The following is a 23,984-nucleotide window of genomic DNA, read 5'->3' on the forward strand; positions in this document are numbered from 1 at the left end:
CAACCTGCCCCCCCCACTCTCCCCTTGTGCACGCTTTATCATGTCGCGAGCTCGCTCTGCACCTGCCTTTCCCCTTGCTCGTGCAACAAGATGGCTTTCATCAAGCCACCATCCTTGGCTAACTCTTGCATGCTTTCACTCGCACCCAAGGCATACAGCATGCAGGGTGCGATGGGATCTTGTTGCACTTGTACTTTATGTGGAGCATGACGCTTCTCAGCTTATGCTTCTGGACGTGTGGCGGTGCATTCGCAAGCAGCTGCTTGTAATTCAACCATTTTACGATCTGCGAAAGTTTCATTTATTGTCTCGGTATTCCTTCATGACGGCAATTAAATTTTGTTACATTGAAATCGTGTATAGACACAATTTGTTATATTGTGGTTCTTAATTGCGGGGACACTCGACTCTCACGCATCCCCCTGATGTTGTTTTCCCCGCATGACTCTCGCGTCTCCTGTAATCCAGCTTCTCCGCATAGCTAAACGCCGGCGACGGTCGGTGTGATTGCAGCATATTATGAGAGATTGCACGAGTGTTGCGCTCCTATTGATACCTTACAGAAGGGTTACTAAGACACGAAAGGGAGTAGGCTCTCCCTCTTTTGCTCAGAGTCGGCGAGCTGCGTGGACGTTTCACGTGCTCGCCCACTGCTTGCGGGGCCGTCCTGTGAAAGATGTATGAACAGGATCGTTTGGATGCGCCACCGTTTGCGTGACCGTACATGCGAACGATTAGGCATTGGTGTCCAGCTTGGGACCAAACATATTCGCTCACTCTCTGGTCGCAGTGAGTTGGACTTTCTCAATTTGTTGCATGCCCATCAGCATGTTCTATTGGTAGCAGGCATTAGTGTATAAAAGGTGCAATAAATGCCCTTTTGATTGTTTGCACTAGTGTGTTGTCGTTCCCCTGTCCCAAGAGCATGTTTGAGACCCCCCCACAAAATACATGATGTTCTGTGTACAAAAAGTTATGGAAAGTTAAATAGTTGATTATATCTAGAACCTCATTATATTGAAGTTTGTTATATTGAGATTAATTGTACAGCTGAGTGCAAAAGTTTAAGGACCAGAGTTGCTGATAAATTTCTGTTTTTTCTTGTCAGCCTATGCATGAAGGAATCAAGTGTACTGCCCATGTGCATCTACTTGACCAGCCCCATGCTTTTATACGATTTCACGTTGCACAGCTGTGCTAGAAGAAATTAATGTTTTTTAGAATTTTTAGAATTAATGTTTTAGAAGAATTAATGTTTCGCAGTCGACTGTACGTATTTTCTACCATACTAGATGCGCTGAAGTTTTGCTAGCTTGCTGTGGGGCACGTGCAGGTTAACATGCAATGCATACTTCAAGCTTGAAAATTTTGTGTCATGGTCCCCTTAATAGCAAGTTTTCCTGTGCGGTCTTTCCATTGCTATTGCTAACATATTTTGGTAAAGATTGCTGATCCTACTTTACATTGTTGTAAAGCAATTAACAGTATTATGCTAAGTGATAGAACTTATGGAATATTAATGCAAAACTTTGTTCGTGCCAGATTTTTCTTTTTTCTTTCTTTTCTTTTGCATTAAATATCTGTTCACTCTTATATTTTGGCACAAAGCCTCAATTCTTCGAGAGTGCCAGAAATAATTAACTGCCACATCTTCTATGTAACCTGTTCGAAACTTGTGCCTATTGTAGCGAGGCTTTGGATATGAAAAAGGAGACTATTCTCATCACTGAAAGCAGAGGTGGCAGTCACATGGTATCGTAAATGACTCAAGAGTGCACCACTCAACCCAGTGTGGTGGTTGAAGGGCACACAGTGACTGTTGCCGAAAGCTTTTAAATTGACCCTTCCAGTTGTGTACTTCTCTTGAAAATGCAGGGGGACACGCTCTCACTTCTTAGGCCGTCCAGTGCCGAATGTACTCGACTTTTGGCAGCACGGTCGTAGTATGTGCGCATGCGTCAGTTGTGTCTAGTACCACAAGACCACCACAACAGGTTTTGGTTCGGCAAATGTTTTCTCTTTCCTGTCCCAAGCTGCAAAGCACTTGTTGTGCATTTTGATCTGTTGACATTAAAGGCTAATGTAATCATTTATTTGTTATACACTCTAGTTCCATGGCAGAATTACCGGGTAGACAGCTGTCCAGTAAAAAAAAAAATTTAATCAGAAAAATTTTCTGGCAAAGCTCATGGCAGTAGATGTCTAGCGTCTTGCATGTGGCAAATCACGTGTTGCTTAGATCATTTGTCCGGAAGTAAACATATCACTCAGTGAACAGCATTTGAAGCACTTGACGCCCAAACTTAGTAGGCCATGTGATGCACCACTGTGATGCTGTTGCAGTGACTGGCAGTGAAGACCAGTGCGTCAACTTCTTCGACGTGGAGCGTGCAAAGCCGCTGCTCAACAAACTCCAGGGCCACTCGGCGGCAGTCCTCGACGTCTGCTTCAACTACGACGAATCTCTACTGGCCTCAAGTGATGCGCAGGGGATGGTCATCCTTTGGAAGAGGTCTTCGGCCTGATGCCAATCCCTCTTGTCTTGCCAACGAGTTGCCTCAGTTGAAGAGGTTACAGCAGTATTTGGTTGGGCTTAGTTTAGTGTCGCACAACCCGGTGTATAGCTGGGTTGAATGGCACAAGACAGTGATGTGCATTGAGAACACTACAGGCTGAATACAACTGTAAGAATCCTGTGCAATAATTATGCAGTGCCAGTAGCATAGTGCAGTCGTATGTGAATGGGGTCTTATTACTGGCATGGAGCCAGTGACTGCGCCCAAAGTGTAAACTTTGACCTCGTTTCTCAGCATACGCTGCATAATTTTCTTGTAAAGCCAGCCTCACAGCAATTTGAAGCAAGAGTAGCCCAATTTAGCATTTGAATGCTAACTGTGGTAGATGCAGGACCACTACGTGCGTTAGAGCGCGACTCCTTCCACAACACCAACAACTTCATGGTCGTTGGCAGACCTAAGCCTGTGTCTGTGCTACTGGCTCTTAAGAGGAAGCTTTAGCTCGGCCCCAACTTCGACATCGCCTATGCAGATACATGTATAATGCAGAAATGCTTTTCAGAAACAACCCCTTGGCCGACTTTAATGATATTTGGTACATTTGAGAGAAAAAGGTTGAATTCTAGCGACTCTTGGAAGCAAAATTTTGATTGATAGCTTTCATTGTTTTGCGAAAATTGCGGTAAACTTGTAAGTTAAAAAAAAAAAGCACGAAGTTTACAAGTTCGTAACTCTGCACCAAAAATAGATACTATTTCAGTTTTGTAAACTGCATCCGTCAGAACATCTAAAGCAGACAGATTTAATATATTAATTTATATCTTACATCAATTTGTAACAATGTTTACGAAAGTCTTGAAGAAGTCATACTCACATATTAGAGGTGCATATGAGAGCCATGTATAATAACATCAAATGTCTGCTTTAGATGTGCTATTAGATGCAATTTACAGAATTTCATTTACAGTTTTTCATTGTTGAGGCACAGTTTCGTAAACTTGATAGTTTCGTTTTCTGAAAGTTTGCAATATTCAACAATTTTTATTTAGGAATTGATGGCTTAAATAATGAATCTGCTTCCACCAGTCACTAGATTTAAATTTTTCTTTTAAATGCAACAGACTTCATCAAATTCGGTGCAGTGGCTGCCGAAAAAAAAAACAATTTCTCCTTTCCCGTGTATTTAGATAGAAGCTGCCGAGCTAAAGCTTCCTCATAATGCCATCACTTGTTGACCATGAATTCATTGTAGTTACTGTTGAGCCTTCTTTCTTGCCTTATTACTTGTGGTGTTTGCTTATGTCCTGTGCTGTATGCAGTGCCATCGCCTGCAATTGCATATTTTGCCTTTATAATGCAGCAAATGCTTTGTGTCATTACTTGTCTTTGACTATTCAGAGAATTCTTTGCGTGGTCACAGGCTACAACTCTTGAGCTGGCAGGGGCCACATTCTGAATCCCATCCCGGCAGACGCGATCCCCATACAGGGAGCCTCCGTGGGTGCTACCGTGCGGAGTCAGTCTCCATAAAAAGAATAATTTATTTAAATGATGGCTCCAGGCCTCTTTGGGCAAGTGGTTAGGGGAAGGGAGCTAAGTATCCATGGAAGCACTCCCCCACAAAGGCAATTTTAACGCGACAGCGTTAAGGAGCTCGTGTCGCAGAAAAGCCGATGTCGTCGGCGGCGTTGGCCGTGAGCGAAAAATCCCGGAAGGCAATTCATAAATAAAAACTTGCAAGATGGGCTGGGTGGAAATCGAACCAGGGTCTCCGGAGTGTGAGATGGAGGCACTACCGCTCAGCCATGAGTTCGATGGTTCAAAGCGGGACAAAAGCGCCTCTAGTGAATGCGGTGTCGCCTTAGAAACATGCCGTAGAAAGTTATACTGCGGTGTATATTGGTAATTATGAGCATGTAAATTACAGAAGTCGCAGTTAAACGAGTAGCGAAGTACGTTTCCGCTACATTTCTTCTGCGCTTGACGCACACGCAGAGCCATCTTGCGGCAAACACAGAAGGCCCCCTCATCACAATGCACGGCACTGCCCCGACAGGTGACGCGCCACTCGCCCGCTTCTCCCCTTCGTCTCGTCAAGAGCATGCCGAGCGAATGAGTGGGCGGTGCGAACGGGGTGTGATAACGCTATCGCGTTCCACTCTTGAAGGCAAAGCTTAAGTGTCCTCCAATTTTTTTTTTTGTTGTTGTTGTTATGAAAAAAAGGAGAGCTTGGAACCCTTATTGGTACTGGCTACTCCTTTTTGCAGGTTAAACCATAGCTAAAAGCACAGAAATACACTGAAGACTTGGCAGGGATTGCCCATGGAGGCAATTCCTGCAAAGACAGTCTCCATGGATGCAACCATGCAAAGACAATCTCTGTAGATGCAATCACCGTATAGACAATTCGCACGGTGGACATCCCCACGAGGTCACCCCTGTGGAGACAGTTTTCATTATCGCATTCACACGGAGGCGATCTCCATACATGCAACAATGCGGAGATTATCCCAGCAGAGGCAGTTTTCCCACATTCAATCTCCATGGAGCCGATCCCCGTGGAAGCATTCAATGCAGAGACAGTCCCCAGGGCATGGTTTGATTGGCCGACACAGTGAAAGCACGAGAGGAGGCTTTACTGTCCTCTACTGTGAAAGCAGCAGGACCCATTCATGTCTTTCATTATGCACATGCACACCAACAGTGTAGCCTTGCCTTGATTAAAATCGCACTCTGCACTAACTTTTCCTCCAACAGGCCTGTTACTAATGGCAATGTTGCACCGTGACTGTGCAATGCATCATGACCAAATATGAAATGCCTGAATAAAATGAGTTTTACAGGTGGCAACTGCTTACAAGCTAGCAAAGCAATTGAACAATAAATTTTATGGCCCTATCTTCCATACAACTGTGCTTGAGACCACCTTCTGATGCTGCATTCCATAACAGAAGTTTGTACAGACGCTGCAAGCAGTAGATCATCTGAGAGCTTAGTAGAGTTGCTTGCTTGGCATGTTGGTAGGTTAACGTTAAAAAAAAAAAAAGAGAAGGACAGCAAAGAGTGAGTGCGCACCTTGAATTGTAAGTCCAGTGCTTGTCCATTATTTCTTGTGTTTTCATTCCGTGTTATTTTACTCGTTGTTTTCATGTTCAACAGGGACCGAAGTGCCTCGAGAGACCTTAGAGGTCATATCATGCACCTCTATGTCCCTGCCATTAATGGTCTGTGCATCAGAACTTCTAAGTTGAATTTGAATCAACCAATCTGTTTCAGCTAGTTGGACCACACTGCTTGGGGATTGTCTCTGTAAGAACAGGAATCAGAATGTGACCTCAGTATAATCAGCCACATCCAACTTCTTATAGCAGCAGACTCGAGCAGTATTACACTGTGGATTGTTGTTCTAGTGTACATTTATGCATTCCAGTGTACTAAATGTGGAAATGTTGATGGACACCTGTTTTATTGTTATCATTAAGCATAAGCATTAAATTGCATTGTTTTATCTAGCATTGTATTATATACCAGCCGTGGAGATTATAATTGTGTACATATGACCTGCCAGGATGTTTTACTGTTTGCCAAATCTTGTCAAGTTGATTTTGTGTAGAGGCCTAGGTAGAGGCTCACTATGTTCAGACCCTCAACTCGTAAAAGGGGGCAAGCCATTTTGAACCAGCATTTATCTTGAACTTAAAATGCCTGTATAGATCAGTGTTTCACGTAGACTGCCTGTGATGGGACATGCTGCTTGCATTCAGAGAAGTTTAAGGGACACTATAGGAGGTACACTATTTGAGCTCTACTATTAGTAAATTACCCAGTAAAACTTGTCACTGGGCTAGTTGACTCCTAATGCTTAGGGAATAGGTACGGCATAAAGCAGATAAGGACGAGGAGGCAGACACACAGTCTAGCACAAACTTGGATTACCAAGGTCGTGGATTTTGACTGCCTCTGCTCTGACCTAGTTAACAACTTTTTTTCGGCAAAGGCTGACTGGATTGTATTCTAAAAGAGCCAAGGACCGAACTTTGAAAATTTCGAAAACTTTACTGCATCGAGAACAGCCCCAAAACGAGAAACTACCTTGAAATCCGTGATGTCACGCTGACATACTGGCGCTGTGGTTCCGGCGGGAAATATTTAAAAAATGTTAGCTCTAACCTTCGTTTTCTCTTCTAATAATCAGCCTCTTACTGTGAAACTAACGGAAGTAGTGCTTTGAAAGTGTACCTTATCAGGCTAAGCTGATTTTGTGTGTCCCTCTGCTTTTGAGTTCCCACCGTCACACTTGTAGTGTGCGCGATCGAAAATGTTACCAGCGACACCTTGTTGCTGTGTAGTTTGTAAAGCCCAAGTCGTCTATGTGCTGAACATTGGTCACGACAGTGCAACTCATGGGAAAAGCATGTCACCCTTCAACTTGCATCTGCTTGTGATTGTAGGTGTAAACAGTATTGTTGAAGACGCTAGCTTTCCAGGATGTTCACTCAATCAAGATGAATTCAATTGAGAGTTTTCTCATACATTTTCATGGTCCATACATGGACAACTGCTTTACTGTGATGAATGATCCAACTGTGGAGACCTCGTTAAGGGCTTACTGGATGTCTTGAAGTCAGGTCAAATGGACGGGTCATTGTTTCTTTTTTCACTACTTCGTTAATTTTTCTTCCTTTTTTCTGAATGACTCATAGTCCTGGATCCTTAATGCTGAAATGTGCTTTTATTCATAATTGAATTACTCCCCAACTTGATAGTTGAGGTGAAATGAGTTCACGAGAGCTCGCAGTTGTGTTCAAGCACTGTTTAAACCCTAAAAAAGAAAGGTGGGAAAAGTTACGAGTAAAACTGCAGCACAAGATGCTAACTCTCTGTGAAATTTCAGTGCAGACGAGCCCAGCAGTATAGCTGGAAAAGCCCTTTCTACCTTTGTCCTTCATTTATGCAATAGTTAGTGTACGATAAAGCCAGCCAACACCCTGGATTTTTTTTCTTAGAGTAACGCGTCTGTTGCCATTATGGTGCAACACATTTGCGAAGGTTTGAGAAACAGGAACACACCGATTAAAATCTGTAGGGGCTCTTGAAGTGAGGCCATTAATTTTTTTTTACTCATTGGGGCACTGGAATGCCGTGATTTGGGTGCGATCCACACAGGATCTGTTGCAACTTGGCAGTTGTGCCTGTGGGTATGCAAATGATACTAGTGAATTGCTGTCAGTGATGCACAAACTTGAGAGGTTGAGTGCCGCTCTTTTAGATGCCAAGAAGTGCTCCCCTCGATGGCCACATTCTGGTCTCTGGTTACTGTGATCTGTACACATAGGTGAAAGCAGATTGTATAGACCTTTGTAGCAGTAGTTAGCAACATTCCGTCCGGATTTAGTCAATAAAGTTACACGCTTAGCCATCTATCTGTTTCTGTGGAGATTTTGGTCTTTCAGCATTGCTTAAAAGGTGCCTGAAATGGTTTTTGTCATCCGCCTCGACACTGAGGGTATATCTCAAGAAATGCTTTCTCAGAATAATTTCGTGTCACTACGCTATAGTAACACAGGTATGAGTGGTCAAACATCACCCTCCTCTCAAGTCGTGGTGTTCCCCCTCAACATTTACACCGTGCGGTGTAAGCAGTGACGCGAGTGTTGTCTACTTCCAGTTGATTTGAACAGTGCGTGTTCCTGCTCCTTTCCTGTGCAGATTTTCTTTTGAAGCTTGTGCAATGTGGAGCGAAATTTAAAGACTAACTGTGCATGGGGAATGGAGACACAGCGACACTATGCACAATGTTTGCTGGCTTGCGCTACATGAAGCAAAAAAAGACAGATGCTGCCACATTGTTGCAAATGTATATGCAATGTACAAACTACGAAGCAGCTGTTTCCAGTATTATTTCTGTTCGATATTCACCTGATAACATGTAGATATCTAATAATATGTACATTTACAGTTTTATCTCTATATCATGCTCGTAAGATTTCTTTGTAGCCATTAGCAGAAAAACAAATTGCTGCCGTTAACTTGTGAATGTGGTAAAATGAGCTATTCATAGTGTACCTTCTACTCCAGAATCTAAAGAACAAAAAGAAACAGCAGAACCTCTCTCATGATGACTGTCGACGGTAATGTGTTAGCACTGAATCGGTGCAGCCACACGACTATTGTCCCCGAATTATGTGTGAGGCGTGGTGATCAAGTGGTTTCCGGCCCACATGGGCAGTGACGTGTCGGAACGCGGGAACGTGAACCACAACGAGACGGCCAACTCGGCCGCGCGAGGACTAACCAACCGCGCAGCTGCAAGCACGGCCGACTCGGAGTGTTGGTCGCGGTGCAGTGTCAAGGACAAGATGACCACCTTCAACGAGATCGTGAAGTGGTACAGACAACAGACAGACTATGCCGCCACCTCACCCGGGGCTTACCCGGAAGGAGGCAGTGTTATACAGGCAATTACAGACGGGGTCCCTACTCACCCCGGTGCTAGCTAAGCACGTGTGTCCGAGCGTGTACACGAGTGACGTGTGTAGACTGTGCGCTAAGGAGAGAGCCACCGCGGCTCACATCCTTTGGGACTGTCGTATAAATCCACAAGAAGCCAGCGAGAAAACGACGATCCCGCCGCAGCTAGAGGCTGCAACGAAGATATATGACCAAGATACACAACTCAAGGCCGTCCAGCAGGTCTCGGCAGCTCTAGAGAGGCAGCGACCTCGCGAAACCGAGGAGAAGGGGGGCAGAACCCCGAGGAAGGGGGCGGCGGCCCTCTCGGATCCGCGGAAGTAGCGAGGAACCAAGCCCTCGAGGAGCACAATGCACGAGATTGACGTAGTGGCCGCGTCGCGGTAAAAGCTTGTCCTCCCTGCGTGGAGGGAGCCTAACCGACTCTGCAGGCATTTTCCCTAAAGTTGTTCTCTCTCTCTCTCTCTGAGGCGTGTACTACAGCGGAACTTCTATTTCGCGCTTCTTTAAGAACACTCAGCGCCATCTAGCACCAACGCCACGAAGCCTAGGGTGGCATCCAAAATGCATGGCACACCATTGTGTGCAGATGCTGAGAAACCCGTTCTGCTGCAACCGAGCTCTTCTCTCACGCTTCTTTCTGGACACGCTGTGCCATCTAGTGGTGCTGCCAAGAAGTTTGCACATGGCCTCCGAGACGAGGAGAGTGGTGTGCCGGTGCCTGCTAACATTGCGAATGGTTCCCTTGCTGACCGCACGCTCAGTGGCGCGTACTCAGTGATCCAAGTTGGCGAGAGGTTCATTGAAAGCGACACATACCAAGTGCATTCATGGTGCGGCTCGCTAAAGCACTTGCGTGAAAGGCATTAATTGAAAAGTGGCACATACCCAGTGGATTTGTGGCTCAGCCTGCTAAGGCATAGGGTTGCTGTCCCTGAGGAACCCTTGTGACGTGGGTTCAATTCCGCTCAGCATTGGAGAAATTTAAGGTACCTTTTTGTCATTGTAGAGCAGCACATTCCCAGTGGCACATACCTGGCTACTTATGTTGGCATCAAATACATTCATTGAATAGCGGTATGCACCTACTGGCACACACTCGGTGACCAAAGTTGGTATCAAAGAGGTTCATTGAATACCAGCACAGACCGAGTGGCAGATAACCAGCGCGCCAAGTCAGCATCAAAGAGTTTCTTCGAACAGTGGTGCCTACCCAGTCCCGCATCTACAGTGACCCATGTCGATGTGAAAGAGGTTTGTTGAAAAGCGGCACGTATGTACACATTGCCACATGCTCAGCCAAACTAAGTTGGTCTGATGGCTAGTTTAGAAGCCTTTTACCTCAGCACAGCAGCCCGACGTGCTACCCATTACCCAGCGATCCAGGTAGGTGGGAAAATGGTTAAATACAAACATAGACAGACAGATAGATAGAAACATGACCCCCCAGAAAGTGTGTGAAGTACCCTATGAATGCAAATGCTCTACAAAAAACATTGCAGGGAAAAGAAAAAGTGCAATCGAGAATCGAACCCTCACTTCTTATATGGAAGGTGGAGAAGGTACCGCTTCACCAATCCTTTTCTTCTTGCATGGCATTTATTACAATGAATGAAATGACATATGAAATGATGTATGTACAGCAACTATTTACAATATTATAAGCACCAGATGGTCATAACCAATCACAGGTCAATGAGCAGTTTCTTCTAAGTTAGTAGAAGTGTAAGAGCTGCAGTTTCTCTGTAATGCTTTTGCGGTGGTAACGTATAATTACAGCTGTCAAGAGTCTAATGTGACAACCCCCAGGGAGCTCCAGAGGGCATTGTGCACAAGCGATGCGATCATCCATCATCATCAGCCTGGTTACGCCCACTGCAGGGCAAAGGCCTCTCCCATACTTCTCCAACTACCCCAGTCATGTACTAATTGTGGCCATGTCGTCCCTGCAAACTTCTTAATCTCATCCGCCCACCTAACTTTCTGCCGCACCCTGCTACGCTTCCCTTCCCTTGGAATCCAGTGCGTAACCCTTAATGACCATCGGTTATCTTCCCTCCTCATTACATGTCCTGCCCATGCCCATTTCTTTTTCTTGATTTCAACTAAGATGTCATTAACTTGCGTTTGTTCCCTCACCCAATCTGCTCTTTTCTTATCCCTTAACGTTACACCCATCATTATTCTTTCCATAGCTTGTTGCGTTGTCCTCAATTTAAGTAGAACTCTTTTCGTAAGCCTCCAGGTTTCTGCCCCGTAGGTGAGTACTGGTAAGACACGGCTATTATACACTTTTCTCTTAAGGGATATTAAGCGATGCGATGGAAAGGTCCAAATGAGTTTCTCGCATCGACTTTTCTCTCTGCCACGCTCCTGCCATGTTATATACAAGCTCTGAACCGCCCCCCCCCCCCCCTTCCCGGATGCAGCATGCAAGACAGCAGCAGCAGTGCAAAAGTTGAAAAGACAAAGTAAGCTTCGCTTTAATAAGCTTAATGCATTGGCTTGTTTCAAGCGTTCCCAATGACGTAACATGGGTAGCCAATTGGATCGCTTCGCAAGTGACAACGCTCACTCACTACGTAGCATGGGATGGTGTGGTTGAAAATTCAGGGCAGCAGTACCACTGCGATCGGTAGCCGCGCATATTTTTAAAACCTTGTAATAAATTGCACGATTTATGCATAGCACATAATCTGTCTCTTAGTAAATAATCTGAAGTACCTACCCCACTGACTCGGCACATTTGTGCACAGTCGTTGAAATTGTTTCAAGCTCCCTTAAAAGGCCAACTAGTACAACTAAATTTCACTTTGGTGGAACGAGTCGTAATTGAGTAGTATAAGCTACGGAAGCTTGGTAAAACCACAGGGCTGGTACATGTCTAATTGTTTTTAATAATGGCCTTAGATTAGCACCTAAGCCAACGATGCAGGTGGTTAGCAGGTATGACGCAAATCCCAGGCCATGGCCTCCGTTCAGTGTGCCGAAGGCTTCACCTATTCTCTGTATGTCCAGAAGCCATGCTGATTCTCAATATTCCAAGTTTGTCACAATTTCTGGCGAGTGATGATAAAAGCTTGCTTTTTTAATTGCGATGTCAGAAATGTCTATTTTTGTGAGCTTTTGACAGCACGTCCACTTGAATTTAAAATAGAAAATTTTCATACACGCTGTTTGTATGTGCAATATCTAACAATAAGCTTTTGATTCAGTGTCGAATTTTGTTGCCATCAGCCTCTAAGCGCAGAAGCCTTAGCTTCCTACTGTGTCATATTCTATTTATGCCTAAAGAAAACAAGCGTTGCATTTAGAAACTTGTGCTACTCGTATGCGAGGCAAAGAAATCTGAAATTAGTGTCTCAAAATTTTAACACCATAGCCTTTATGACCTTGTTTCAAAAAACAGGGATGGCCATATAGTGCGAAAGAATGCCTTCATATTAGTGCATATTCAATGCGCACCTTTTGACAAGGGAGGTGGACAGTCTTGCATTTTATCACACCCCTGTAAAACTGTTGATGCAGAGTTGAGGGCAGCTACTTGTGAGCCCGAACAGGTGTAGCCACGAGGGCCTCTTGGAGTGTTCAGCATCATTGGAAACTCCCGTGTGCAGAGTGTTGTTTTTGAAGTAAAGAGATGTGGGTGGCAGGCCCATATGTTTTTGTAAGGCAACTACAGAAAGCCCCTCTCCAGGCTTTTTCAGTCTCTTCCTCATAAACTGCGATGCCATCAGAGTCTGTGCATGGCATCGTGACTGGTCCGTCGGTGTCAATCCATCTACTAGTTCACTGTACTGTGCTGTGCAGTTGTACAGCTGCTCTTCCTTGTCATCTCGCTTGCCTGTTATGCACAATGTTTCACACTGCGTGCGCAGCAGCAATAGCAGGTAGCCAAAAAGTGCATTGTCCGCATAAGCAGGTGTTGATGGTGTTTTCAAAAACAAGGAAAGAGTGTCAATATGAAATTTCTAATGTCCACTTGACATCTAGATAGATATGTGGTGAGGAGGACGAAAGAACCTGTGGTGAGGGTAGCAAAGGTGAGAAACTACTAGCTCGCCTTCAACCTTGGAGCGGTTTAGCGGTGCTTTAAGAGGGAGCTTTAGCTAGAGGCCAACTCCGACTTTCCTAGTCAAATACTACATGTGAACTGCATAAATGCTCCTATTTGACTACTGGCTTGACCCATTTAAAAGAAATTTGTTGCGTTTGTGAGACAAAGCTTAATTCTACTGATTGTAGGATGCAGGAGTTTGATTCAGAGCCTCAAACTTTTGAAGAGTTTCCAATAAATTGTAAGTCTAAAGAAAAAAATTCAAGCACATAGTTTACAAACCTGCAACTTTGCAAACTGCTTCTGTTAGAGCATCTGAAGCATAAAAATTTCATGTATATCAGTTTACAACTTATGTTAAAATGTTAAGAGTTTACAAGGGTTCTGCAAAACTCTCACGACAAACATAAAAAAAGATGATCGCTCCTTTTTAAGGAAAAGGGAGAAAGGGGGATGCACAGCAACATTAGAAACAGCTATGAATGGCTGCCAGTTATTAGACATCTCAGTGCTTGTATTGTGATTGGGGGCAGCGGGGCATGTGTATAATTGAGGAACATGTACTGTGTCTCATGTCGGTGGCCCTCTTTCCACTCAATGTTTCACTGCAATACTTTGTGTATGCTTCATTGCATAACACTAGCAGGTGTTGATGGTGTTTTCAAAAACAAGGAAAGTGTCAATATAAATTTTCTAATGTCCACTTGACCTCTAGATAGATATGTGGTGAGGAGGACGAAAGCACCTGTGGAGAGGGTAGCAAAGGTGAGAAACTACTAGCTCGCCTTCAACCTTGGAGCGGTTTAGCGGTGCTTTAAGAGGGAGCTTTAGCTAGAGGCCAACTCCGACTTTCCTAGTCAAATACTACATGTGAAATGCATAAATGCTCCTATTTGACCACTGGCTTGACCCATTTAAAAGAAATTTGCTGCGTTTGTAAGACAAAGCTTAATTCTACTGATTGTAGGATGCAGGAGTTTGATTCAGAGCCTCAAACTTTTGAAGAGTTTCCAATAAATTGTAAGTCTAAAGAAAAAAATTCAAGCACATAGTTTACAAACCCGCAACTTTGCAAACTGCTTCTGTTAGAGCATCTGAAGCGTACAAATTTCATGTATATCAGTTTACAACTTATGTTAAAATGTTAAGAGTTAACGAGGGTTCTGCAAAACTCTCACGACAAACGTAAAAAAAGATGATCGCTCCTTTTTAAGGGAAAGGGAGAAAGGGGGATGCACAGCAACGTTAGAAACAGCTATGAATGGCTCCTAGTTATTAGACATCTCGGTGCTTGCATTGTGATTGGGGGCAGCGGGGCATGTGTATAATTGAGGAACATGTACTGTGCCTCATGTCGGTGGCCCTCTTTCCGCTCTTAATGTTTCACTGCAATACTTTGTGTATGCTTCATTGCATAACACTTATGTTTGGCAGCGAAGCTGGCTTAACAGAACCTGCCATTATGCATCTCATATTCGACCTTTGCCTCACGCACAGTCCTCAATGCATGTCTCTGTCTGATGTGAACCGAGTTAGGTCTACACTAGCTGCACACAAATAGTTCGAATTTAAATATGACTTCGGCTAGATACCTAGCACACAATGGCAATTATGATGTGGCTGTGCTACATGACCTTTTTTTGTTTTCTGGTGGGGTTGGGGAAGGTTCTTGCAGGATTTATGGCCATGCGTGTACAATCGGGAGAATTGGTCATAATTCAAGAGTCTACTGAACAAATCGAGAGAGCTGACAGGTCATGCCTGTGCTTTCCTTGGCTTGTTTATCTGTTGCTTCACAAGGTTGTTGCCAACAAAAATCGGGCCCCTCAGTTTCCCTTTCTTCTCGTTTATAACATTCTTGAATGGACAACCATATGGTGTCTGCATTCGTCTGCTGTGTGAAGCATCTGCGCATAGCATCAAAAATGTACCTTCGTTATACTTCATTTCATACATAGCAGGCAACGTTGTAAAGGCTAAAGTGAGTGCTCACATTTGGAACGGAAAAGTCATGCATCAGATACAACAGAAAGATACAGGTATGCATCATGTAATTCAGAGCAGCATTGTCTCGTGATAATGCTACAAAAATGAAAAAAGTATTCCTTCACACACATCAGTCGTTGCTGTAGTCCTCGTGACATTGCTGCCATCGACATCTTGCACTGTGCGTCTGCTTGAACTGCTGTTTGCATTTCAGCATAGGTTGTAAACAGTGTAGTGCATAAACAAACATTGCATTAGATCTGATGTTGCACAGCATGACAATAAATATGACTCTATTTATCACATTTAGTAGTTTTGTAGCATCTAAATAACCGCTTCATCAATTGGATCCCAAAATTCATGTTGGATCCATGCAACTTTTTCAGCGCTGTTCCTGAATCGGAACACAAGGAACGAACACAGCAAAGGCATTTGCTGCAGGTGCAGCCACGCAATTAAACTAGCAGTTTTGTTCACACAAATGATACAAAAGGCAGAATGCTACTGGAAGAAAACAACTCACTCGGAGGATTAACAAATGCAGCACATATTTATTTTAGGACATGGAAAATAACTGTTTCATTTTTTCGCTCTTAGATTGAACAGCTAATTGCTGCCTTGCAGCTAATGTAACCTCAGTGGCAACAACGTCAACAACCGAGTATTCACAGCTGGACGGTGGCGTCGACGTTCATGTGCGCTTTGTACGGCTCCAGGGCAGGCATCACCTCCTTCTCCACAAACTCCTTCACCTGCAAAGATTGTGAAGTGTAATTCGCATGTCACTGGGCATAATTTAAACTGTCCTTCAAAACAAAAAAAATTTGGAATCGCATAAAATGCCTAGTTTTGTGTGGTGTACATAATGACCAGCCTCCCAGCAAAATTTTGTGTGAAATACGAGTCAATGTGTCCCAAAAATCTTGTAAAAGTAAGTGATTTTGACACCAAGACACACAAAGAACAGAGAAACTGGTCACAACACAAAAGTGAAACATGTATTCTAAGAAGCAGTGGCAGCTTTGTTGCACGTTCACAAGTCCACAAATGTGCACAGTCTTTTATTAATTACAGTTTCGCTCGAAAGGCGAAGCAATGACAGTGATAACAAGCGTGTGAGACGTGTGCTGCTGCGCAGGGAGCAATCCAGAGGCTACCAAGCACGATAGGTTTATCCAACACGACGGTGATTGCATATGTGGTGGCACTGCATTATTAAAGCTACAGCAATGTTGCGCATGCATGCCCATACACACGATTGAAGGTTAGCAGATGCGTGATTGGCAAGCGCGCTTATCGAGTGGTATCTCTGGGCTGGTTAACCTCCCTGCCTTTCTTTCTTCCCTTCTCTCTCTCTGGGCTGAAGGCAAGTATAATGGGACGAGCAACTTTGGCGGGGTGGGCACGTCCTTTCCTTACCAACCGTTCCTCAAAACCCTTTCGTGAGTGACCCCTCCATCTACCCCTCCATGTCTTCCTACCCTTCTCACAGTGCTCCCCTTTCAGCTCCCACTGCCTTGCAAAACTGGAGTTACTAAATGCAGCTCTATACAAAACGGCAAAGTAGCGCCATCTCCCTGAATGCCATGGAACTTGTGTGATGATTTCGTGGCACATATATATGGGACAGATTTTTGCTGGAGCACAACAGACGGCACTTCTTTAAAAATGTTGCCAGCACCGCTCGCCAGAAATGATGCAGAAACCGAAGCATTGGGTTACTTCATCTATCCCCGACAGTACCGGACTGCCCGAAGCAGTGCTTTCATCCAATGAGCATTGCGTATGCAGTGACTCGGGTAGTCGTGGAGAGTCCGGCACACCGCATCGAGGAGGCCCATTTAGAACCAGTGTGTGTGGTTGTCTGAACATCATCTCAGGAGATAGCTGGTTCCCACAACATGCTGAAGCTCTCAGAGGTCATGTTCTGGAACCTGCATCATATTCACTAATTACTGGATGCCCGTGTTGGGTACTTAAATGCTATACAAGGGTTGTTAACCCTTTCAGTGTTGTTTTTTTGGGAAGTGGCACATCCCTAGTGTCTGTTTTTTCTTCTCAGATATCATACAATGAACACAAGAGTTTATTGTCGGTTGTGCAGAAAAGAAAAAATAACACGGGTAATGGCAAAAGCTCTTTCCTTGATATGGTTCTCACAATCTGTCAAAAATAATGTGGTGGGACAGAAACGTACTGGAACGTCAGTGACGCTGAAAGGGTTAATCAGGCAACTATACAATTGCCAGCCCTGCAGTTTTGCAAAGGTTGCTTTGATATGTATATCTTTCTAAATTTCCAAGCAATAATCAGCATTGTTCAAATCCACACCGAAGCAATGGCTACCTCAGTAACAGAAACTGGCCACGAAGGATATATGCTTTTGTGGCCTGCATGAGGCGGAAGCGACTGCAGAAGCCAGAGACACGTCGTGGCCACCATGTCTTAGACGTCCCCTATAATTTGTTGAATGTGATCAATTTGCAAAGCCACAAAGTCATCAAAAGCCGGAAATGATAAAGTACTGCTCATCATTCCCATGCTGGGAATCACCACGCTTGCAGTGTTGCTGTGGGCATGTAGCGCCAGATATTCCTCTAGTAATTTTTGTAGAACACTCTATGGGAACCAAACAGGCTCCATGGGAGAAAGCAAGCATCACAGAGGGTGACAGAGTACACGGAATTGTGACGGGATTAGCAAAGTTGCTGGCATGGGGTGGAATTGACTGATGCAGGGTTACAAGTAATCCTCTGGGAGATGCTTTCATCCTTCAGTATGTTTGATGATGATGACGACAATGATGGAGAAGGGCACACTGCAGAGAAACACCAATAGACAACACAAAGTGGCATGAAGTGCCAGTGTGCAGTTGCCAAGGCACAAGAAGTTGCCTCTTCAGCATGTGACAAGCTTTGAGAAGCTAAAGGTTACCAAAAAAAAGAAATTGAGCAAGAGGTCAAACATTAATTGCAAGAAACAAAAGGTGCGTTCCGACAAGGACTAAAGGAAACGAGTAACAGGAAAGGTGCTCCGAATTAGTCACTGCTCCGAGTCACAGTTTCTAAAGTTTTATTTCTTTGAGCAGCGAGAGACTAAAACATACTCAGCCCTTATGTAGTCAGTACCATTTGAATTCTGTGGTTTCATGTGCCACAACCACAATTTGATTATGAGGCACGCCATAGGGGGGGACTCCAGATTAATTTTGACCACTAGGGGAATCTTTAACGTGCCTACAATGCATGGGACATGGGATCAAATCACCCCAGCCGGGATTTGATCCCGTGACCTCTTGCTTAGCAGCAGAACACCACAGCCACTAAAGTCAGTACGCTTCCGTTAATTCGATCCCGACCAAAGGCCGGCTGGCCCTGATGCATTTCTATAGGTTGAAACTTTATTTCTATCCTAAAATTGGCCTTCGCCCGATAATTCGAACGTGACCAATCGGAATGCACGCACCTGATCCCTATGGCAACCCTTTTACTGGCAGCATCTGTCCCGGCAGAGCTTAGAGGACAGTGAATGTGTTGAACACGTTATATCTTGTAGAAAATGCTAATTTCAAGCAACGGTGATCATAATGACTTATCACAGTATTTGACCGATTCTAACGCGCTTCTTTCTTTTTTCCAAGAATACTCAACAAAAAACCGCGTTGACGGCGTTCGTATGCTTTGCCGCATAACGCGACTGTATTGTGGCGATGCTGACTCCAGGAAACCAGCCACCACTGTGCAACATGCATCCGTGCCCATTTTTCTCGAAAAAATATCAGGTGCACATTAGATGTCCACTTTGTTTAGGAGCTTTAATGTTATCTCTACATGATTTTCTGCTTTGGACATATTAAAAGTGGGTCCACGTTTGACAGGGGCCGTGTTAAAATCGGGCAACTACTGCCAAACGAATCAGAGGTATGCTTTGAAGTTTTTTCTGCATCTCGTTTAATTCGACCCACCGGATAATTCAATCAATTTCATTGATCCCATCAGGGTGGAGTAAACGGAAGTCGACTGTACTTGCTGAGAAGGGGAAGCGAAGAACTATATTTTTCTGTAGGACTCAACCACGTCAAGCCAACAGACAATGAAGATAAGGATAGCATAGGGGAAATTACCTGAAATGTAGAAATGTTAAAGTAAAGGAAAATGAAAGTGGATGAACAGATAACTTGTCACAGGGGGAATTGAACCCAGATCTTCTGCATTAAGCATGCAGTTTGCTACCAATTGAGCTGTGGCAATGGCTGTTCTCGCATTCACTTTCTTGGGTAGTTCGCCTATGCGTACAAGATCTGACCGTGGGAGTTTTAGCAGCACCACTCATGGCCTTATCATTTCTACACTTCAGTTAAAAAGCACAAGTAATTTCCCCGACGCTTTCGTTGGCTTCATTGTCTGTTGGGTTCATGTGGTTGTGGCCAACTGCTTCATGGGGCCTGCAGGGAAATAAAGTGAAGCAAAGCGGCATGTATCATCACTTTTTCTTCTCCTTTTGTCCTGTCTCCTCCCACAACATTTCACACGATGGCTGAGCAAGGCGTTGAGTGTGCACAGGATGACGCACCTGTTCAGAGGCCCGCCCAGTGAATGACGAAGGGTGCAGCAGTGAATCGAGCTGCTGGTGAATCGGGGCAAAGTAGGAGTCAGCCCGGATGCGCTCCACCAGGTCATTGGACAGGCCTTTTTCCTTGACCTGGGCAGCTGCCTCGTGTGACAGGACGCGAATGCGCTCGTGGCAGTCCTGGAAGAAAACGGGATTATTGTACTCACTGCCATACCCTGGAGGTGCCGCAATCAGCAGCAGTAATTTGTGTGAACGTTAGCACAAAGTCTGCAGCATTAGAATGTTTTGGCATGTTGTTACAGCATCGCATTTCCGCTACTGCCACATGTAATTTGCATATTGCTTGCGTCATCATTTTACTAATGTCACTTTTCAATGGATTGTCATTGTGATCACTTTGTGCCACATGCGTCTACTGTAGCTCAAATTTTACAAACACCGTCACCAGTTCTATAGCAAAAGAGACATGTATAATCAGGTTGAGTATACATGGGTACCACTATTACCCTAGTGAGACATGTAAAGTGACATGTTGATATAAAAAGGTCAGTGAAATCAGCACTTTACTTCGTTATATTGAAATTTCATTTTACATGTATATTTGAAATTTGAACTTTTATGCAATAAGTAGTCGTAGATGGATTTTTCTTACACGAAAGGAGCCATACAATTTTCCGAATGATCGGGCAATCACAAAAAATGAAGTTCAATTGGAAAGATAATCTGATATGTTAAATTTAAGAGTCATCATTGAAAGTTAGTTTCATGTGCTGATGATATCTTCACATCTACAGTAGAAGGTGAAGCCAGCAAAGCTTTCGCATCCCCTTTCCTGCTGCAGATGACGATGCTGCCCTCAGTGGAACTGTGCTATTAAGAAGAGTGCAGGCAAAGGGGAACGAATGCTTTGTCTGCCTCTAGCTTCATCAAGTCTCCAAAACTTGAGATTACATACCCTCTGGCACTAAATGCATGGGAAACCAGCGCACATGAAGCCACATCTGGCCATCTTAACTTATCTTGCTGCAGATTATATGAAAGATAAGGCAAGCGGGCCACACATGTGCGTGCTCAGCCATGCTGACAGCGCTGCGCAGCCAAGGTCAGGCTGACAAAGGAGACGCGCACACACCTTCCCCCTATTACACTGCTGATCACATTACTACCATGTGTTTGCCCCCTCCTCCCACCTTTGCTCATATGGGAAGACGGCACACATCAAGTCACACTTCCTTCTCGGCTCACCGCGGCACGTTTTACCTCACACCTACAGCATATGTCGCTCGGGGCGCAGTATTCTTATCAGACGGACTTTGTACAGTGTGACAGTGACAGTGTGACTATAACAGTGAGAGGGCCTTGCTGCTAAGCTTCGGCAGTCACTCTTAGATGTGAAGCATGTGGTTTTAGAAGTGCATTCACAAGCAGTTGCACGTAATTCCATCCGCGTGTGTGGCAGCTGTTAGATTTCGTTATACAGAGAAACCTCGTTACCAAGAGCACCATATTAGAAAACTTTTCATAAATCCCTTGCTCACCTCTTATATTTTCAATGTAGAAATATTTAAGTACTACAAACTTCAGAATACCAAACCTTTCAGAATGACAATCATTATTCAGTTTCTGTGTCATGCTAACAGTGCCTCGATACTACAAATTAATATTTAAAAATCTGGGCTTCTTAAATTTTCGTGTTTCCTTCACGGCAGCCGGAGCAGTAGAGCAGCAGGCAAGGCACAGAATGCTGATGCCACGGTGCATTGGTTTGGAAAACCTGAGACGATGCCGGAGGAGACTTCTTTTTTTCTATAGTGGAGGTGACGACACATCAGGTTTTCCAAGTGCATGCTCCGCCCGGAGAAGTGTCGCCTAGCAGCAGAGGCACTCCTCGTGCTTCTTTTGCCCTTCTTTTTCTGTGCACTTCTTTCTGTGAACGTACTAGCACGCACGGAGAAATGTAACCTACATGCTCACGGGGATGCTACATTGTCCACTGTTGCACTTTCCAAGTGGTGTTGTTTACACATGCTTGCACTCTGAAATAGTTCAGGTGTCTGCCTCGAGCGAGACAGTTGTGGTGTCCAAGAAACATTGTGCTTTGGAGACGACATAGAGCATGCTCTTTGTCAGCAATTTTATCGGTGTCAGTGGCTCTTGTGCACACGCCACTCTTGCTATACGGTGCTTCGGTAGCACGTAGCGGTGGATTAGATGAAAAATAGCAGCAGCGCAGGCTGAGACCCAACAGCAGCATTTTCGCGGATAGCTAATACAGTGACAACTGATGGGTCGGCGGGCGAAATGGTTGATCTTGAGGCTTTCACTATGATGACCTTTCAGAATAATGAGCAAGAGGCCACGATCCCCTGAAATTCGTTATATTGAGATTTCAGTGTATTGAGGCTCAATATACATGGTGTTTTATGGACCAGGCATAAAAACTGATATACTTCGTTGTACCCAGAATTCCGTTATATTCAAGTTCATTATGAGGTTTCACTGTGTGCGTTATATGTATATAACAGATGGAACTAACCCACCATATCAAGTTCAACGACCGAACATTGCTCTCCGCTATTGTTGTAATTCAATGGTTGCTTCTTTTTCTGGGCGCAAATTCACCAGATAAAAAGTTACGCTCGCATCTCACACCTTTGGAACTGTTTGGTTCTGCACCTACACTACAATATGATAATATGTGGTGAAAGGAACAGTTCCAGGTCCACATTTGTCGTCGCAGTAAAACGTCACGAAACTCTCTCGCATATATCTGGCTCGAGTCTCTCTCTTCGGTACCTGTCGGTTGCCGCCGGCCTTGACCATGGCCATGATGATGTTCTCTGTGGCCATGAAGGGCAACTCCTGGCGGATGTGGGCTTTGATCACCTCGGGGTAGACGACCAGGCCCTCGGAGATGTTCTGCAGGGTGTTCAGCACCACGTCCGCCGTGAGGAACGCCTCGCCCAAGCAGATACGCCTACGTGACGTGGAGGAGGTTGCAAAGAAGTAGGTAAGTTTACAGGAATGCAGCCTTACAAACGTTATGCTTCAACTACAATAGGCTTTCGTTAACTCAACTCCGACTAAGCTGGTGGCAACCACAGTTGTGTCAAGTATTTTCGGCATTCCTGAAAATTCCTCACATCGCAGAATGAACTGGCAAACTATTTGGCTTATGTGTGGGTTACCACCCAGTTTGCAATTGTTGCAGGGCTGTGTGATGAATGTGGAATACCAAATGGGCTACAGACCATACGAAAGACGACTCACTGTGGTCCATAAGCAGCGATAAAGTTCTGTACGAGAGTGACTACGACAGACATAAAGTTCAGTTCCTACTATGAGACGGTAAACTTAACTCATTCAATCTTTTTCTCATTGCCAGGTACGCAACATTTTTCTTACAAAATAGAGGGTACATGGATTTCTACATCATTTAGGTGCTCTAATGTCATTTCTACATTAGCTTTGTACAGTTGACTTCCACTGATTTGATCCCGACGAGACGGACGCAATTGATTGAATTACCCGGCGGCTTGAATTAAACTAGAGGCAGAAAAAACGCCGAAACACACCGCTGGTTTATTTGGTAGTATGTGCCCTATACTAACATGAAAAAAAGAATTTTAATTATGCGGTCTTACATGCCAAAACCACGATCTACTTATGAGGCACACCATAGTGGAGGACTCCAGAAATTTGGACCACCTGGTGTTCTTTAACGTGCACCTAAATCTTAGTACACGGGTGTTGTCGCATTTTGCCCCCGTCGAAATGTAGCTGCCGTAGCCAGGATAAATACTTACATGCTCTTGAATCAAGCGTGCACCCACTTTCTACATATTCAAAGCAGAAAACCAACATAGAAATGCCATTAATGCTTCTAAACAAAGCAGAAATCGAAAGTGCACCCGATTATTTAGCAAGAAAGATGCCAGATGCCTTCGATTATGGCAACCAGCAAACTTTACGTTCACAGAATGAAAATTAATTTACTTAATGTCCATTGTCATCACTGCCAAACAGCATTTACCACTGCCTATGTTGACTGTATGCTCTAAAGTGCATCTTATAGTACTGGATTTATTAAATGACTCCGCAACAATCACAAGCAAGATGGTCGTCCATGCCTAGACTAACCACTTCGCTAGTTTGTCCTGCGATGCATGCAATTCTTCAGAATGCCAGAAACATGCAATGCAACTTGTTGCTAGGTTAGCATGTAAAATATAATATCTTTTGAACGAGTTTTTTGTAACTGAAGACTGAAAGCGGCGCATCGTTGCCGTCACGCTATACTAAAACTACTACTGCCACCATCTTGTGATGGCACTGATGCTGGCTAGACTGGCTCTGACGGTAGGCTGTTTCAAACAAGGTCT

The 23,984-nt window shown here is 44.4% G+C and overlaps 2 protein-coding genes across 3 annotated transcripts in view; one reads left to right on the plus strand and one right to left on the minus strand.

The window, feature by feature from the left end:
* LOC126526416 (WD repeat-containing protein 13-like) overlaps positions 1 to 7,937 on the plus strand; it is a 46,276-nt gene extending 38,339 nt beyond the window's left edge. For both annotated transcript variants that reach the window (XM_050174328.3, XM_050174327.3), the window contains one exon: positions 2,344 to 7,937. In XM_050174328.3, the coding sequence (XP_050030285.1) occupies positions 2,344 to 2,525 (182 nt within the window). In that variant the 3' untranslated portion in view covers positions 2,526 to 7,937. The remainder of the gene's footprint in view (positions 1 to 2,343) is intronic.
* Positions 7,938 to 15,561: 7,624 nt separating this feature from the next.
* Adsl (adenylosuccinate lyase) overlaps positions 15,562 to 23,984 on the minus strand; it is a 31,803-nt gene continuing 23,380 nt past the window's right edge. Inside the window, exons 8-10 of the mRNA XM_050174329.3 lie at positions 22,399 to 22,579; positions 19,603 to 19,779; positions 15,562 to 15,782 (exon numbers count right to left, since the gene is read on the minus strand). Of these exons, the coding sequence (XP_050030286.1) occupies positions 15,696 to 15,782; positions 19,603 to 19,779; positions 22,399 to 22,579 (445 nt within the window). The 3' untranslated portion in view covers positions 15,562 to 15,695. The remainder of the gene's footprint in view (positions 15,783 to 19,602; positions 19,780 to 22,398; positions 22,580 to 23,984) is intronic.

The sequence above is a fragment of the Dermacentor andersoni genome, chromosome 8 (genome assembly GCF_023375885.2).
Source record: "Dermacentor andersoni chromosome 8, qqDerAnde1_hic_scaffold, whole genome shotgun sequence".
NCBI classification, from domain to species: Eukaryota; Metazoa; Arthropoda; class Arachnida; order Ixodida; family Ixodidae; genus Dermacentor; species Dermacentor andersoni.